Source organism: Malaclemys terrapin, chromosome 5 (assembly GCF_027887155.1).
Source record: "Malaclemys terrapin pileata isolate rMalTer1 chromosome 5, rMalTer1.hap1, whole genome shotgun sequence".
Classification (NCBI taxonomy): domain Eukaryota; kingdom Metazoa; phylum Chordata; order Testudines; family Emydidae; genus Malaclemys; species Malaclemys terrapin.
Genome location: NC_071509.1, coordinates 25,488,863 through 25,507,109, shown reverse-complemented (window position 1 = coordinate 25,507,109; position 18,247 = coordinate 25,488,863). Strand labels below are relative to the sequence as shown.

At 42.7% G+C, this 18,247-nt stretch overlaps 1 protein-coding gene across 3 annotated transcripts in view; it reads left to right on the top strand.

The window, feature by feature from the left end:
- The first annotated feature begins 579 nt into the window (after nt 1-579).
- Nucleotides 580-18,247, top strand: part of WFS1 (wolframin ER transmembrane glycoprotein) — a 49,123-nt gene continuing 31,455 nt past the window's right edge. For 2 of the 3 annotated variants that reach the window (XM_054029830.1, XM_054029828.1), the window contains exons 1-2: nt 580-674; nt 3,994-4,203. In XM_054029830.1, the coding sequence (XP_053885805.1) occupies nt 3,999-4,203 (205 nt within the window). In that variant the 5' untranslated portion in view covers nt 580-674; nt 3,994-3,998. Of the gene's footprint in view, nt 675-1,136; nt 1,223-3,993; nt 4,204-18,247 lie in introns of those variants that run through there. The other variant, XM_054029829.1, reaches the window with a different exon arrangement.

Sequence of the window (18,247 nt, the reverse complement as noted above, 5' to 3'; positions counted from 1 at the left end):
CACGGAATCTCTGCAGGCTCAACTCCGGGCGCATGTAAACTCCACTGTCTCCCTTGGCAATCAGGGGCCGGACTTCGCTCCCGTAGTCTTGCAGCGCGGTAACGCCTCTGATTCCAGCGTGTGGGCGCGGAGGGGGAGGCCCGGGGTGAGTGAGGACCTGTTGTGCCTTGGCAGGTCACATTGCACAGCCCCATATGTCCCGCCCCCGGCCCTTGCCCTGCCCCCAGCGGTTCCCAGGCCCGCTCTCAAGGCCCAGCAAGTGCAGTAACCTCCAGCCGCCTCCCTCTCTCGCTGCAGGAAAACACGCAGCGCAACTCTGCCCGCCCCGCCCAAGCCCGGGCCCAGCCGCACCGGCTCTGCAAGGTCCCACCCACCCTGCTGCTCCCCAGCCAGCGCCGGGACAAAGCAGCTCCCCGGGCGGCTTCCTGGGGGGGGGGGAACGCGAGCGCGGTGAGTGGCAGGCGGGCTACCCCTGCGCGAGGCGCCGGCTGGCTGCAGCCGCGGCGGGGGCCGGGCAGGGAGAGGGGGGCGGGGCCGGGCAGGGAGAGGGGGGCGGGGTCGGCAGCTTCCCAGGCTAGGGCTGTGGGCTGCACCGGCGCCGCGCTGAGTCTGCGCGCAGCCGCGGGAGGAGCTGGAGCCCAACTTTGCTGGGGACTCTGCCCTGTCGGGCTCAGGTGAGTGCTTGGAGCTGCAGCCGGGGCTCTGAGCCTCCGGCAAACAGGAGACCCCCCTTGTTCCGCTGGACACTGTCCCCGCAGCTCTTGGGGGGTTGCCTGCACCCCACCGCGGGACCGGGACCCACCACCTGCACCCACCCCATTTCCCCCGCTGTGCACCCTCTCGAGAGCGGGGCCCACTGCCTGCGTCCCCCCAGCTGTGCACCCCCCTCGGGAGCAGGGACCCCAGCCCCCGAGCCCTCCCCAGCTGTGCACCTCCCTCGGGAGCAGGGACCCCAGCCCCCGAGTCCTCCCCAGTTGTGCACCCACCTCGGGAGCAGGGACCCCACCCACGAGACCTCCCCAGCTGTGCACCCCTCTCGGGTGCAGGGACGTCCTTTCCCCAGCTGTACACGCCCTTCGAGAGCAAGACCTACTGCCTGCGTCCCCCTAACTGCGCATCCCCCTCGGAAGCGGGACCCACTGCCTGTCTCCCTCTCGCCTTTCTGTGCCCGTTGGAAGCAGAACTCGGCACTGGGACCCTGGACTCAGCCCCGGGCAGTTCAGTAAGTTGCATTGTCATGTCCAGCTTCTTTTCTATGAGCAGAGATCCAGGATCTCCTTAGCTTCATCCATTCCCGGGGCTGCTGCTCACTGTGGAAATCTGCCTCCTAACTCTCCAGCCTACCCCACCAGGAGGAGGCTGTGGGGGCCAGACGGTGGCAGCCCCTAAGATGCTCTCAGTTTAGTCTCTTGCCCCCAACCTGCTAGCCTCAAGCAGCCATCAAAGTACCTGCTGTTCCAGAAGGATACAACTTCCCTCCCTCTCCTGTGCTGCCACTTTGATGGATGCCCCAGGGCTGCCAGGTTGTAAGGGGTTGGCTACATCAGGAAGGACTGAAACTTTGGGCCCCACACTGCTGAGTTTCAGTGGGGTGCCCCCAAGAAACTGTTCTGACTGGGGCAAGCAAAGCATCTGCTCTTCCTCGCCCTTTTGAGATAGCTGCGCTGGCTCATCGGAGTGTGTGCCAAACACCCTTTTTTGGTAGGGAGTCCCAAACAATTCAGCCTCAAACTCTATTCCTTGCATTTGTGTTCAGTATTTTACACTCCTTCCTGTCCTTTGCAGGATCACTTTAATTGTATTCATGCTTATTCAGAAAGTATTTTGAGCATATACAAGGCTTTATACATGCTGGCTTAGGACCTTTTTTAAAACTCGACCCTTACCACCCATCCCCTTTTCAGGATTTCACAAGCAAATCAGGGGATGGGTATTGTCACTGGAGTTGTCTGTTGCTGAGGGCTTTTAACATGAAAAGATAGTGAGAGCACATGAGAGATTAGGTCACTGAATACATACTTGTAATGTTTTGCATTTTTAAGAGGCTGGTCATGTTATAAATCACATGTTGTAAACCAGTGTGCCTATTCTACTTGTAATCCTTTAGGTCATAAAGGTAAGATTTGTTTTAAAACTCCAGTTCACTTTTGTCTAAGTTCTTTGTTTACTTTCTGTATTTCTTTCAGCTTGGGCAATGAAGTCAGTTAAACTTTTGTTTATGCCCAGTTTCACATTCAGACTGTTGGTGCTACAATGGCTGGGTTTTAAACACTTCAGATGAAAGTTTACTTGTTTAAAAACTGTCTTCATTAATACTTTTTAATTTAAAAACACTTCTAAAGGGCTTGTATTTATAAAAACTTTTTTTTACAAAGTTATAATTTTTGGCCTAATTGAAGGTGGCAATGTCTCTTTATTTTTTATAGTAAATTACATTTTCATCCTCCCTTGGAAATGCTGGGGAGATGCTTTCCTCACCTGTTGAAGTAAAGAACTGAGAGGAAGCCCCCAATTAGTTATGGAGAATTCAGTTATCTGTGGCCAGGGAAGAGGATTCTTTCTTACTCTTTACTGTCAGGGATCCTATCTTTTGCCTTATTTTCCCCACCTGTGTTCCCCTTTAAAGTAGCAGGGTTAAGTATGAATCCAACTGAGAGAGAACTTTTGTATCATAATGATTAAAAATAATTCTGCTGCTTTATTGGGAAAGGACATTTTAATCTCTGCATTTTCATGCATCTGTTAAAGCAGAACTGTTTTAGTTATTCGTGTTATGAAATACAAGTTATAATATAATACAGACAGCGAGTAGTCACCATTACTGTAATCTTTTTTTTCTTGATAAAAAGAACACAGCAAGTGAGTTGTCTAAATTACTTAGTACCTTACAAGATAAATATTTATCATAGACCTGTTTATTCCTTTATGAGTTAGGATTTTTAGTGATCACTATACAAGCAGAATTCAAGTTGTCAGCCCAAATCATTGAAGTCAGTATTGATCTTTGAGACTATAATTACAGTTAATATTTTTGGGCTGTGTGTTCATAGCTTATTTTTATTACACATGGATATGCATGTTTTTGGAAAATCAAGGATTAGAAGAGAGAGTTTAATAGGCTGACTATGTTAAAGTTGCTTCTGCACAGTTTGTTCTGCTCAGACTTCAAATTCAGTTAAGTCAGTTTCAGACATGATATGACTTATCACACTTCTTGCTGTGGTGACACACATCCTTCTGCTTCCAGTCCTATAAAAGAAAAAGTTCAGCTAACTTTTTTCTGTAAAGGTTACATATTTAAGGAACCTTTTACAAAGTAGCAATGACCTTTTGATCTTCATGGGGGAGATTTTCAATGGGAGTTTTGTTCCTAACTGCCCTTTATGCCTTTCAAAATCCACCCCCTTAAAGATTTTATCAAATGTTTTTCTATGAAACAGTGTTTACTTTGGGGGTGGGCAGGAAGGCAAAAGGAGTTTGCTCATTTTGAATAAAATTCACCCCTATGTACGTAAGTCCGAGTCCTTAGGTTAAAGGATTGGGTTGGGGGAGTTGGAATTTTTCTTCCCAGCCATCTCATGGGCATGCCTCAGGGTCTGCAGCACATTCCTTTCATGATCTGAATACAGAGTGCAGATGGGCAGCCCCTGTTTTTTGTATAGATATTTGTACACTGACACAGGTATGAGAGTGGATTTGATAGTCCATCCGCTGATCTGCATTTCAACCAACTGTCCCTTCTGCATTAAACTATTTAGGGGCAGCAGAGAAGCACTAGCTATTTCTGAATAATTCCATGTTTAAAAGATGCCTTAGCAAGTTTGCCAAAGCTTTTATGTTGATTCTGACTTTTAGTACATTTTGTCAGAACAAGAATCATAACATTTATTTGGGCTTAAAGAGGTTTGCACTTTGGTTTTATATAAGATGCATGCCATCTAATTATTAGTGTGTGCTTTTTTCTTAATTATAAATTTAACTCTTTGCTTGCAGCTGAAATGGATTCAGATCCTGATCCTTCTTCAAGTCCTTCTCACCCACAGCCACAGCAAGGAAGGTCTCAGCTAAATGCAGCTGCTACTGTGGGCCATAGTGAGAGTAATCAGAAACCTGGTTCACCTTCAGGAGATTCATTGTCCTCTGCAACTTTTTCCCCGTCAGCTACCAGCCATTCTAACAGCAGGGACAGAGCTGAAAGAAGCGGTGAGTCTGAAATACTAATTATGCAAGATTTGCGTATTCTAAAATCAAGACAGTAGAGGTATTGTCCCTTCAAGTATAGGAGTTTATCTCAACATCTTCAATTTGAAAAATACATTACTGTGTGAATTTTTTTACGTACTATAAGATGGAAGATGAGAGAAAAAAGTTTGTTTTGTGTATAATTGTCTCTGTTTACCCTGTGTAGTTTATCTATTTCTCTATTTGTGTTCACACAGCAACAAAAAAGAGAGAGGGGGTTTTTAACCACAAAAAATAAGGGGATTCAAGCACAAAGGTAATACAATACCAGAAACTGCTTTTAACTAACTTCTTAAAATTGTCTCTCTAGTGTGTAATCTAGTTAATGAGGGTGAGATAATATTTTGTATTGGGTCAATTTCTGTTGATGAAAGAGACAAGATTTTGCACTTACACAGAGCTCTTTTTCAGGTCTGGGAAGGGTACTCCAATGTCACAGCTATATACAAGACTGTTAAGCATAAGGGGTTAACACATGTTGCAAGAGACCATTCAAGGTGAGGTAGGCAGTTAACAACTTTGCCTTTGTAGGACAAAGGAGAGTTAGTGGGTTACAGATTGTTGTAATAAGCCATAAATCCAATGTCTTTGAGTCCACTATTTTTAATGTCTAGCAAAGTTATGAACTTAAGCTCTCAGGCTTATCTTTTGAAGGTGTTGTGTAGGTTTCTGTTGAGGACAAGATCTGAGTGATTGCACTCCGATATGCAGTGATTGCTTTGTGAAAAGTGTCCACCCATGGGTGATATGGTGTTTTTTGTCTTTTATTTTTCTGTATGAGTTCATCTGAGAGTATAGTGATTGTCTCCCTTCACCCACTTAGTTGTTGTTGGGGAATTAAGTGCACTAGATGAGGTACACCACATGTTGTGATAGGCCTGTGTGAGGGCACCTATGCTCTTGAATGAATTCACGTGGAAAAATGTGGATGAGTTAGTACAGGGGTGGGCAAAGTTTTTGGCCCTAGAGCCACATCGGGAACAGAAATTGTATGGAAGGCTGGGGGAGGCTATGCCTCCCCAAACAGCGAGGCGAGGCATGGCCTGGCCCCTACCCCCATCCAACACCCTCCCCCCCCCCCCGATCCCCACCCCCAACTGCCCCCTGGGACTCCCGCATCCTATCCAAACACCCCTGCTTTCTGCCCCCTGACCATTTCCCCAGGACTCCTGCCCCCTATCCAACCCTTCCTGCTCCCCACCCTCTGACCGCCCCCCTGGAGGCTCCTTGCCCCCTATCCAGGCGTGAAAGTAACTTGAAGGACTTACTGGTACGCCGGAGTACTGAGTGGGGGCGTGGCCTCCCCCAGAAGAGGCGGGGCCTTTCAATATTTAAAGGCCCTGGGGCTGTGGCTGGGAGCCCCAGGCCTTTTAAATCACCCTGGAGCTACCAGCGTCAGAGGTGGCTGGGAGCCCTGGGGCTCGAGCAGGGATTTAAAGGGCCTGGGGCTCCAGCCGCCGTGGAGCTCCGGGCCCTTTAAATCACTGTGGGAGTCCAGCTGCCACAGCTCCGGCTGCGCTTTAAAGGGCCTGGGGATCCCCGCGGCGGCCGGAGCTCCGGGCCCTTTAAATTCCCGCCCAAGCCTGGCTGCCGGAGCTCCAGTGGGGATTTAAAGGGCCCGGGGCTCCCCGCAGTGGCTGGAGCCCTGGACCCTTTAAATCACCGCCGCAGAAGCGGTCCAGTCCGGCACGGCGTACTGGCTCCTGCCGGTACACCGGACCGGCTTACTTTCACCTCAGCCCCTATCCAACCCTTTCTACTCTTCCCGCCCCATGTTACCTGTGGGGTGGGGAAAAGCGGGGCTCAGTCCTTTCTCTGTGCGTTTCCCCTGCTCATTTGGTTGCTCTCCCTGGCAGTAGGGCAGGGCTCGCTCCCTGTCTGGGCTTGGCTGCTGGGGACAGGGGCGAAGAATGCTGGAGGTAGCGGGGGGCCCTGGCTTGCTCTACCCCTGTCCCCGGCAGCAGGGCCCAAGCCCCTTGATCACCCCACTACAGCCCCCCCCAAACTCCCCCTGCTCCCCGCATCTGACTGCGCCACCCTGGAACACCAGGTCACTATAGCTGTACCGCCTGGCCGGAGCTGCAGCTATGCTGCCGAGGCACTGGGGGAACTGTGACTGCGAGGGAGGGAGAGAGGGAAGCAGAAGGGGAGGGGCCAGGGGCTAACCTCCACCTGCTCACCGTGCTGCTGGGGAGTTGGGCTGGCTCCTCCACAAGCCTGGCCTGACTCCGCTCCCTGGCAGGAGCTCGGGGGCCAGAGCGAAGGGTCCCGCGGGCTGGATATGGCCCATGGGTTAGTAGGTATGTAGGAGTTCTGATCAGAATTCATGATACATTGTGAAAATCAAGATGGTGCTTTCAAGTTGCATGGAGAGAGACTTAATAAATTATTAAAAGTAATGGAAAGTGAAGGTGCTCTCTCCATAGTTCCTGGAATGAGACACGTGTCCTCTTGCAGTATTCTGGACCCCGGAAGTCAGGTTTTAAACTTAGTCTGGAACACCTACGTGCTACACCTGTGTGTTCCAGAGTTAACCAGACCACTGGGGTTTCTTTTTTTTTTTAGCTCTTTTAAGTATTTGCAGGACTGGGGCCCGGATTTAAGTTTTTTATTAAAGCTAACGTTAAAAAAAAAAAAGTAATACATAGGTTGTGAAAGGAGTGACTATGCCCAGATGTACAGACACTCCTTTCTCAACCTATGTATTACATAATTTATTTTTAACATTAGCTTTAATAAAAATTTTAAATCTGGGCCCAAGTCCTGCAAATACTTACATGCTTGCTAATTTTAAACGTGAGTAGTTCTATTGAAGTGCCTGAGATTATTCATAAGCATAAAACTAAGCACCTATATATGTGTTTGGTTGGGTTTCCTGGTAGGGCCTCAGTTCTACAAACTGCTGCTCTTTGTTATTCTGGGTTTAGGATGGAATTCCATATGAAATTGGAGTGATTTAAGTGTATTAATAATCCCGTCTCTAAAATAGTCTTGTATTTCTCATTTAGAAGTTCCTAGAGGCCTTAATCAGAAAACAGGAACCCATCATGCTAGGTACACACAATAACAAAAAAGACAATCTCTGACCAAAGAATCTGTGATCCAAGTAAGAATTTACAATTTAAGTAACTAACCTTTTGCTTCCCTAACTTCTAACAGTTATAGTACTGATTCCCCAGAGTGCCACAAAACATAATTTTAAGCAAACATATTGTTGGTTTTACGCCCATAGTTTTCAGATTTACAATTTTCACGTAATTAGGGAAGGGTAACTCTGGAATTGAAGCAGTTCCCTTGGGCCAATGAGCAAATTTTTTGGGGGAAAATCATTTGTTGAATTCCTGACTTTCTAATTTGCATCCTTAATGTATCATTATCAGTTTTCTAATCTCGCCCACTAATTAAGTAGTACAGAGCTGTTGAAGAATTGACACTTTTGACGTTAATTACATGATGATTAAATTAGGATTAGAGTTAGCAGGTACTTGTTTCCCCTCTCCCTCATCCCCCAGTTTTTTAGTACTCTTCAACATGAAGAAGAGAATAGCAACAATAGGAGAAATGGAGCATTGAAATGTATCAGGTTTTGTTATAGCATCATTTTAAAACGGAAAGGCATGGCTTCTATTCATGAATTATGCAAAATTACGAAAATATATACCTACTATCAATCTACTGGTATTCTATATAAAGGATGCTGGCAGGTATGATATTCTCCCTTTCCAGTCAATTTGGGTAATTTCTGATTCTGTATAAATGTCAATTTTTTTAAAATCCTACTAAACTCTTTGTCTCAATTACATCTCTTTGCAGGCCCTCAGTATGTTGACAGTGCATTCTGTTAATTTTAAAAAAGCATTTACTTTTATTTTAAATATGTTGCTTCTCCATTTTATTGAATATGCTCTTGTTCTTGTATTATGAGGATAAACAGGAGCATCTGAATAACCTGTATAATAATAATTTTGTATACTTCTATCATGTTTCTTCTCTAAATTATGTATGTTAATCCTTTTAATTCTCATTTTGGAAGCCTTTTTTGATGCTTCTAATCACTGTAGTCACCCCCTTTTTTTTTTTTTTTTTTTTTCTGGAACCGTTCTTTCTTTTACGATTCTTGAGATATGAGCAAAACTGAATACAGTATTGAGTGTGCAGACATGCCATCAATTTATACGGTAGTAGTATGTTTTCGGTATGATTCTCTATCCCTTTCATAACTTACCCCAACATTTTAAACATTGCTGAAGATTAAGCATCTATTTCCATTGAACTGTCTACCAGGATGCCTGGGTCTTTTTCCTGCGTCATTGATTACATTTAATTTAGGCAGTGTGGCTGTCTAGGTCAAATTATTTCATGCACTATGCATGACTTTGCATTTTTCTACAACAAATACTACCTACCATAATACTGGTTCCTTGGATTTTGGGGAAGGAAAGTCCCCTCCGCCCCCTCCAAAAATACCACCAAACATGCAACAAAACCCAACCTAGAGCCTTATTTGAAACAGGGAATAAAGTAGTAGCACTGAAAGAGAAGGTATTCCCAGTAGAGAATGGTGGAAATCAGAATATCTTAAAGTTGTTTTTAAGTGGAGAGATGCTTTGTTGCTAATGGGCCAAGGAAGAATGAGAATCCAGGCTGTAAGTACCAATGTTTAATTATATAGCCTTTCTGTTTTTGAAAGGAAAAACATAGGCTAGCAGGCTCCTCATGAGGGGGCAAAGCTTGACTTTTTACTTGGGTGGATTAAGGTGTCATTTACTTGGAGCAGCTGCTAAGTGTCATTAATACCTTTTTTGGTAGCGACTGAAACTGTGAATAGGTAAAAGAGAATGGAAAAGTCCACCAAAGTGTCATTGAGAAACATATGCGGAGCTGATTATTGTAGATAACTTTTAATAATTTCACTGGATTGTCACTATAACTCCAAATGAAATAGTTAGAATTTGCAAAATATTAAAGGTATTGACCACTTTCAGCTGACTCATTACATATATTTTACCTATTTCTGTCAACTCTAAAGACTTAAATTTGTAATTGAAGTGATTTAGAAGCAGTAATTTCTGAGTAGACTTATTGTGAGGCGGGAAAATTTATATATACTGTGTTTCTTTTAAGAATGTTACCTTAAAACATGCTTACAGTATCTCAAGCTCTGTATACCTCAATAGTATGGTATAAACATATTAGCACTTGTCTGGGATGGCCTACATAACTCCCTTGTGACTCTAGCACTTCCATACGCCTGCCAATAAAATTTCAGAGCACTTGTCTATTTAGCTTAACAAAGAGAAGATTGAGATGACTTGATTAGTCTATAAGTGTCTGCATGGGGAACAAATATTTGATAATGGACTCTTCAGTCTAGCAGAGAAAGGTAGAACATTATCCGATGGCTGGAAGTTGAAGCTAGACTATTTGAGACTGGAAATAAGTCATACATTTTTAACGGTGAGAGTAATTAACCGTGGAACAATTTACCAAGGTAATGATGGATTTTCCATCACTGACAATTTTAAAATCAAGATTGGATGTTTTTCCAAAAGATAATCTCTTGGAATTATTTTGGAGAGATTCTGCAGCCTGTATTATATAGGTGGTCAGATTAGATGATCACAATGGCCTTGGAATCTATGTATCTGTGTAGTATATTTTCCATAACTTCATCTGAATATGCTGTATTTAAAGGTACAGTATAATAACCTTATGGAGATGTGACGACAATTTGTGTGTTCTGGGTAATCTCTTTCTCTTGATCTAAGGGACAGTCCTGCAAGGTGCTGAGCACTCTGCCCCGATTCAACAAATACTTACGCACATGCTTAACTTTGAGACTACAAGTAGTCCCATTGGATCAAGCTCCTGTGTTGAGGGATTTTGCATCAACCAGTCATGCAATTTCTCAGTACCTCTATTAATTTGCTGTTAGGAAATCTGTTTGCTTTTCAAAGGTTTTTCAAATAGTTGATTTTCACAGTGGGTGGTAACAATAACATGAAGTTTCTGTATATAAATCAGTACTGATTTGAATGTAAACCGCAACATGCAACTGGCAGAGACTCAGCAAACCTAAAGCATAGAGTCTGTTTTCAATAGAACAAACGTTCTCTCCCAACTCCCCCTGTCAGAAATGATTAAAGTCCTTTCTGGAGAGCACCTGCAGAAATAAGTTTGTGTATAAAATAGGAACGGGAAAAATGGTACGGGCTGAATACTAAATAAAAATCAGAGTAGTTAACTTTCTATTGATTTAGCAAAAAATGTGCCTTGACAGGGAATTTGTCAGTGAATGATGTACATACATGACTAATTAAGGCTTCTGGAGCTTGGAATCAATGAGTCATCTGTATACGTGTCTGCAATATACAGGAAAGCTAGTATCTGCTTAAAACAAAAACAGTCCTGGCATACCTCAGAATTGCAAGAGGCGGTGAAAATATACAATACCTTGGAGAACATGGGAATTGGCTACGAAGACCAGTCTGGACCCTTCCGTCCCGCTTATAACTTTTATGTGGTAGCTTGCAAATAGCTTCTGACCAGTTAATGCAACAGTCTCTCCTAAAGGATGTTGACTGATAAGCTCCCTCCCCATTAATGATAGGGACATCCTGGGGCCTGGAGAAAGCCAGAGAATGGAGTGAAGGAGATTGTCTTTGTCCATATTCCCTTGCACACAGCAAAAATACTTACCAGCCATTGTGTTCCACCACTCAGCAGGGTTTGAGGGGACTAGTAGGCAAAGGGGGGATCAGAAAGTGTAACAGTTTGTCTGGGGAGTTTGAAAAGATTTTGAGGGGTTATGGCTTTAGGGTTTAAGAATGAGGTGATGCTTCGTCCGTGTATTTGCTCTTACAGGCATTTTGTTTATTACAAGTCTATTAGAGAAGAGAAATAGGGTTCTGGAATCCTGAGCAATCAGATGAAGTCAAGACTATAACAGGGTTCAAAAAAGAACTAGATAAGATCACAGAGGATAGGCACATCAATGGTGGTTAGCCAGGATGGGCAGGGATGGTGTCCCTAGCCTCGGTTTGCCAGAAGCTGGGAATAGGCAGCAGGGGATGGATCACTTGATGAGTATCTGTTCTGTTCCTTCCCTCTGGGGTACCTGGCATTGGCCACTGTTGGAAGACAGGATACTGGGCTAGATGGGCCTTTGGTCTCACCCAGTACGGCCGTTCTTATGTAGTGTTTGTACAAATTGAGAACCCTATGAATGGGGGTTATCTTTTACACACTGTTTGTACATATATTTGGGGTTCTACACATGCTTGGAGGAGTCTAGTTATTGTGTATATTTTACAGAAGAGTTAACTTTATAAATTGTTGTGATGGAGGCCAGGACTACACTTAAAACTTAGGACAACATAATTACAGTACTCACCCCTGAATGCTGTAGCTATGGCCGACCTAACCCTTGGTAAGATGCAGCTATGGCAATCTAGCTGCGGTCACTTGGGAAGCTGGAGCCCCAGGCCCTTTAAATCACTCCCGGAGCTCCAGGCTACCGCTACCGCTACCCCAGGACTCTGACGGCGATTTAAAGGGCCAGGGGCTCCGGCTGCAGTGAAATCACCGGTGGATCCCCGTGGTAGCGGTAGCACAGCGGCGGCCAGGAGCCCCGGTGGTGATTTAAAGGTCCATGGGCTCCAGCCACTGCCGGAAGCCCCAGGCCCTTTTAAATTGCCAGGCCCTGGGGAAACTGCCCCTTTTGGTCCCCCTCATCAGTGGCCCTGCTGGTACGGTTGGCTGTGTACCAGTTCTTACCGGTATGCCGTCCTGGACCGTACCAGCTTACTTTCACTTCTGGGACCAGGATTTTAGACCTGAGTGTAGATGTGAGTGGCTTAATATATATGGAGGATAGCTTCTCCAAAGTTAGTTGCAGCCATTTTCCAATTATAAAATGTATATTCGTTCTTCTGGTAACTCCCGTCCCAAAAGATACTTATGCTTTTCATTTGTGGAGTTAAGTATCTTTGACAACTATAGCATCTGGAGGTAATTTTATAGAGTAAACTTTAAAATGGTTTTTTGTTTTGTTTTGTTTTGTCGGGGGGAGGAGGCGGGATAAGTTTCTAATGTTTCTTTGTGTCCTTCTGTCTGCTCTACAAAATTCTCATTACACCACAAAAATTAAAACATGGGGAAGTTTTGATATTGGCTAATGCAAGGAGCGGCCTTCAAGACAGGGATAGTACAAATGTTTTAAGAAACTGTCCATTATTTGAAAACTGGATACAAGTATTTGCCAGTGAAGTTTACTGAGAATACTTTCATTCACTACTGCCAAAACAGCATCGGCTACTCCTCAATAGTGAAATGAAATTCCAAGGTCTTGTTTTTTATGGTTTGTGTATTCTGAGATTTCAGGTAACTGACCCAAATCAGTACTATTCTTTTAAGGTTGTAATCTAATAATTAATCATTTGACCATTAATGTAATGGTCAAAGTTGTAAAGTTCCAGTGGCTTGAAGTTGGAAAAATCAAATTGGATTTGACACAGCTTTTATCTATGAGGATAATTAAGTGGTGGAACTTACCACATTGATCATCACTTGGAATCTTTAAACTGAGTTTGTGTGTCTTTCTTAGAAAGATGCTCTATTTCAACTGTAATTCAGTACTATTCACTTATGTAATAAGGAAGAATAATTCCCTCCATTTCAGGAATTATTGAAATTGTGTGGTGTGCAGGAAGTCAAACTGGATCATAGTTGTCTCTTCTAGCCTTAAAATCTATGAATGTCTGAGGGGAATGTCAGATTTATGATCGTAACTATTCAAGCTCTTGGATTTTTTAAATTCTGTAATAAATTGCTAAGTAAAAATTATCCCTTCTTTAAAATAAAGATTTTGTTTTATGGGCTATATTAATGACTTATCTTGATCCTAGAATATAGAGATCAAGAGTTTGAGGGATATTTCTGCAAAAAGAATCTTGTGCAGGAAAAAAAAGGCATAACTGTTTTTATAATTATAGTTGTGTGTGTGACTTATTTTAAATGTCTTAAATGTTCATTGTACAATAATAGCTACACTGGAAAGAAATGCAAATATAATACCTTTGGAATCTTGCTTTTTTTGATAACTTTTAAAATATGTAGCCTATATGATATCACCGCTTTCATTTTTCCACCTACACACTTTTTACTGCTCTCTTTATGATTTATCCTCATCTTGTGGGGATGCAGAAGTTGCTCCCTTTGGAGCTTAATGCGATTTGATGATTTGCAGTTGTGGTGTGACTAAGACTATTAACATAACTACAGAGACACTACTGTTCCTGGAGAAAGTGGGACTGAGTTTCTAGACTCTTAACAGCCCTGTCAGTGTGCCCCTACTTGATACTGAAAATGGAATATCTGACAACATTCATCATGAAAATGCTTTATTCACAGTATTAAAAAATATATATATATTCCAGGCTTCATTTGCTCAAAAAGTTGAAAAGCTGCTTGAAAGGTTACACTAGCAGTGCCTTTTATGGTTTTAAAAGGCTTTATATTAAATTTTATTTACCAGTATGGTTAGTATTGTTTGTTAAGCTGCTTTGCTTATGCTTTGACCTGGGTTTTGAGACTCAATGCCATGGGTTTGGGTAAACTGTAGCCCATAGAACTAGCTTTCGCATTTTATTTTACTTAGCAGTAATGCAAGAAACCAACAGGCCTGTTTCCTGTAAGACATTGGCTTAAGCAAGTTAGCATAAGGCTTGAGACCTATGAACTTCAGCATAGATAGATGGCCCAACGGTTGCCCCAAGGTTTTGGGGAACTGGGAATAGAGTGTTTAAGGGGGAGGTTTGTATATAAAGATACTAGGCAACAGCAGGAATGTTAAACTGATACCAGGTTTGGTTATTCTAGGATAAAATTGTTGGCAGATGCCTAACCACAAATTTGCTTTAGCGATTGACATCTATGGTCATAAGGTAAAGCCATTAATATGCTAACCTATAAGATAAAGGCACCCCAACATTATTAGGGTGAGGAAGTTAGATGTGGAGATGGGAGGCTGGGCGTCTGCAGGAATATTCATGACAATCCTCCTTAGGCCCTATAATAGACCAGGCCACCATGTAGAGGGAGTTGATCTTGGTCATCAGGTAGGTCGGTCTGGACCATTGGACGAGATTGGCATGTCAGGGACGGAGCTGGTCTTTTCGCTCTCACTATTGTATCAAAGGAAGCATGTGAGTATATAGGTATATGAGTATATGCCAAGAATATCAAAGATATCACTAATTCTGTATTACTGCTATTTGCTTATTTGGTTTGGAGCTTTCTTGTCTTTTCTAATTGTGCTGATTGGGCTTTGCCCTCAGTGTGAGTGGTGGTGTTGTACATGATGGGGTTCCCCACCAAATATTGAACTTGTTAATTTTAATTGCGTTGTGTCTGATTCTGGGACTAGAACCCTACTATCCCCAGTTCTTTAAATCGGTATTAATCAGCAATCAGGAATAATTATTAACCACTAAAGAATCAGGCTACAAAATGTATCCTACACGTGCCTGCAGTTACACCATCCAGCTGTAGTGTGGACATACCCTACCCTCCAGTTGCAGTGTAGACATATCCTAAGATCATGTAACATGGAAGCTGAATTTGTGGAATTAAAATATGATATTGCACCTGTATATATGGCCTTAATATTGCAATGAGATCTGCATTGGCAGACCTCTGTGCCTGCACAGAGCTCAGTTGAAACCACCCATGCAAAATAAGTCTACCCTCATGAATGAGCAGCTAGTGAGTTCAAGGCTAGAGCTAGCTGAAGAACAGCAGTAATGTTTTGCAAAAATACATTGTGACCATCTCCAGTCAGGGCCTATGTCTACGTGCATGCTTTCTGTATTCTATAAAGCATGTGTGTGAACATAATGCTTAAGATCTGCTTTTAAATACTTCATTCCTTTACTGTTCTGCATTGTGCCTATAGAGAACTTTTTGGGACCTGTGGAATGTGAGTAGGAGTATTTCTCCAGGGAGGCTGAAACTGGCTCTTCTGAATGCTTAATAGTACAATCTGATGACACTTAAAAGCTATTAGAACACTAATTTTTGTTACAGAATGTACAGATCACTCTTCAAAAAGTGCATTGGTAATAGTCTAAATCTGCACCAGAGAGAACCATTTTAAATCATACTTCTAGCAATTTTGCCTTCCCAAGGGAATATATGCCAAACGCCTTACTTTTCCATATATTTTGTAGCTACGTTTTCCGCAGCACCTGTTTGTAAAGTAAATCTTTTATTTTGTCATATGTTTTTATCTGCATCTAGAATCCGGATGGGAGTTTAAAAGTAGCTTATTTCATTGCTCAAACCATCCCGATTAAAGAACCACAGACTGTTACTGGATAGAGTGAGATGCAGCATCACTTTGTAATTCTCTTTTTTTTTTTTTCCCCTCCTGAGTGCTGCTACTTCTATCACAAACACACTATTTTTGTTCTTGAATTCTCAACATGCGGGATGAGAGAGGTTGCCATCTCGGCTCAATATTATTATGAAGGGTAGCTAATAGTGATCCTATAGTTAAGGCTACGATTTTGGCATGGGTATTTTTGTAAAGTCACGGATAGGACATGGGTAATAAACAATAAATTGCGCATTTATTGAAGCCAGAGTCCCTCCGCCGCAGGGCTGAATTATTGGAATTTTCAGGAAGTCATGGAGGTCTTGTAAAATCACAGAATCTGTGACTGACTCATAGTCTTACCCATAGTCTGCCTAGCTCTTGTGACCTTTTCTTTGAGAAGCTCTCAGCCCTCCATTGTTTGCAGCAGGCCTTTGATGTTTGGCAAAGGGAACTCCCTCAGGAAACAAAAGTTCCTTTTCATGTCCCATTAAATTCCATTCAGCTTTTGCTGACTGAGAAAGTGTTTAAATAAAATTCCCATTTCCTTCTCTTGCTTACATTCTTCAGGAAAATTGTCTATCTGCCATAATAACTGAACATATAAACATTCTAAACTGTACTGATGCTGTCCTTAAAGCAACAGCAGCAGACGCAGTACTAGTAACAGTTGGAAGCTGTCACAGCAGCTGGTAGCGGTGGAGGAGGAAGAATATAAGAAAAGCCATACTGGGTCTGATCAGTGGTCTGTCTAGTCCAGCATCCTCTCTCCAGCAGTGGCCAAAACCAGAGATTCAGAGGGAACAAACAGAACAGGGCAATTTATCGAGTGATCCATCCCTGTCTTTCCCTCCTGTCTTCTGGCAGGCAGAGGTTTAGGTTGCCCCGAGCATGGGGTTGCATCCCTGGTGCTCTTGACTAATAGCAATTGGTGGATCTATCCTACATGAACATCTTTTTTGGACTCAGTTATATTTTTGGCCATCACAACATCTCAAGGTAATGTGTTCCACAGGTTAATTGTGGATTGTGTGAGAAAGTACTTGGTCTTCTATGTATTTCATCAAGTGACTGCTGGTTTTTGTAGTGAGTCAAAGGGCAAAAAACACTTTTCAAAAATCACTTTTTCCACACCATTCATGACTTTACAGACCTCTATCATATCCACCTTAGTAATCTATTTTCTAAGCTGACCAGCTCTAATCCTTTTAGTCTCTCCTTGTTTGGAGCCATTCCATACCTTTGATAATCTTGGTTGCCCTTCTCTGAACCTTTTCCAGTTCCACTATATCCTTTTTGACAAGGGTTGACCAGAACTGGACACAGTATTCCAGGTGTGGGCACACCATGGATTTATATAGTGACATGATGCTATTTTTTTTCTTATTTTCTTTCCCTTTCCTAATAGCTCTTAACATCCTGTTAGCCTTTTTTGATCGCTGCTGCAAAGTGAGTTGAAATTTTCAGAGAACTAGCCATGATGACTCCAAGATTTCTTTCTGATGTGAGTTAACAGGAACACATTATGACTTAATGCTTCCTGTACAACTCTTATTTGACCCCCTTGCTTATGAGTTTTATCAGGGCAAGTGCCAGATTTGTGGCAAGCATCTTTGTAAATGATGCAAAAACACTCATATTTACAATTTTTCTAGCTATGTATTAAATAGACTGGAAGCTAGTTACTGTTGGCCAAGTGTGAACTTAACTTGCATATTTACACATATAGATGCAGTTGATTTCTTGGCTCTCCCTGACTATTAGAGGGTGTTTCTGAAGTATCTGCTGTGATGTTAAAATGTGACTCTAGTACAGAAATTTTCATATTTTGTCATCTAAAATTTTTCCAAACGCTGATTTCTTTCTTCCTTCTTCTACAAGTCCTTGTCACTTTCTCCTCTGAGCCCACATATGATGCTTGTAGTCGTGATCATGAAAAATGGGTATGCCAAACAGGTTTCCCTCATACACTTAGTGTGGGTGTCACCTAATGCATTAAGATCTTTTGTTCAATAGTATTTTCCATGCAATTTTAACTTTCACTTGTAAAACCTATAATTTCTTTTAAAGTTACATATACTACAAATGAATATTTTGCCTCCCTTATTGCTTCCTGTTTGAGAAGCTTCTTTAGTGCACAAGTTGGTGCTCATGTCATCTAATTATTTATTGAAGTTTCCAGTCCAAAAGGACTTCAGGTCCTTGACCTGTGTTTGTGTAATACACTGGCTTAGTATGTATGAAAGCATGACTCCCTCCAGCCCCACTGTACATCTGATCACTTTCTCACAGCCAAACAAGAAGTTCTTTAGCTCAAATGGTAAAGGCTCATGACTTTCGATTTCAAAGGTTGTGGGTTTGAAACCCCTCCACCCCAAGCTTTTTTCTTGTCCTGGGGAGAAAGGGTTGTCTAGTGGTTAGAACAGGGATAGGAGGCAGTTGTTGGGGTTGTTATTTCTGACTGCCACTGATTTACTATTGTGACTTTAGGCACATCACTTAATCTCTTCCTGTTTCCTTACCTGTAAAAGATGAATATTAATACCTAACCTTTCCTAAAGCACTTTAAAATTCACAAATGGAAGGGACCCACATGCTACAGTGGAGAGCAACATATAAATACCTGTAATA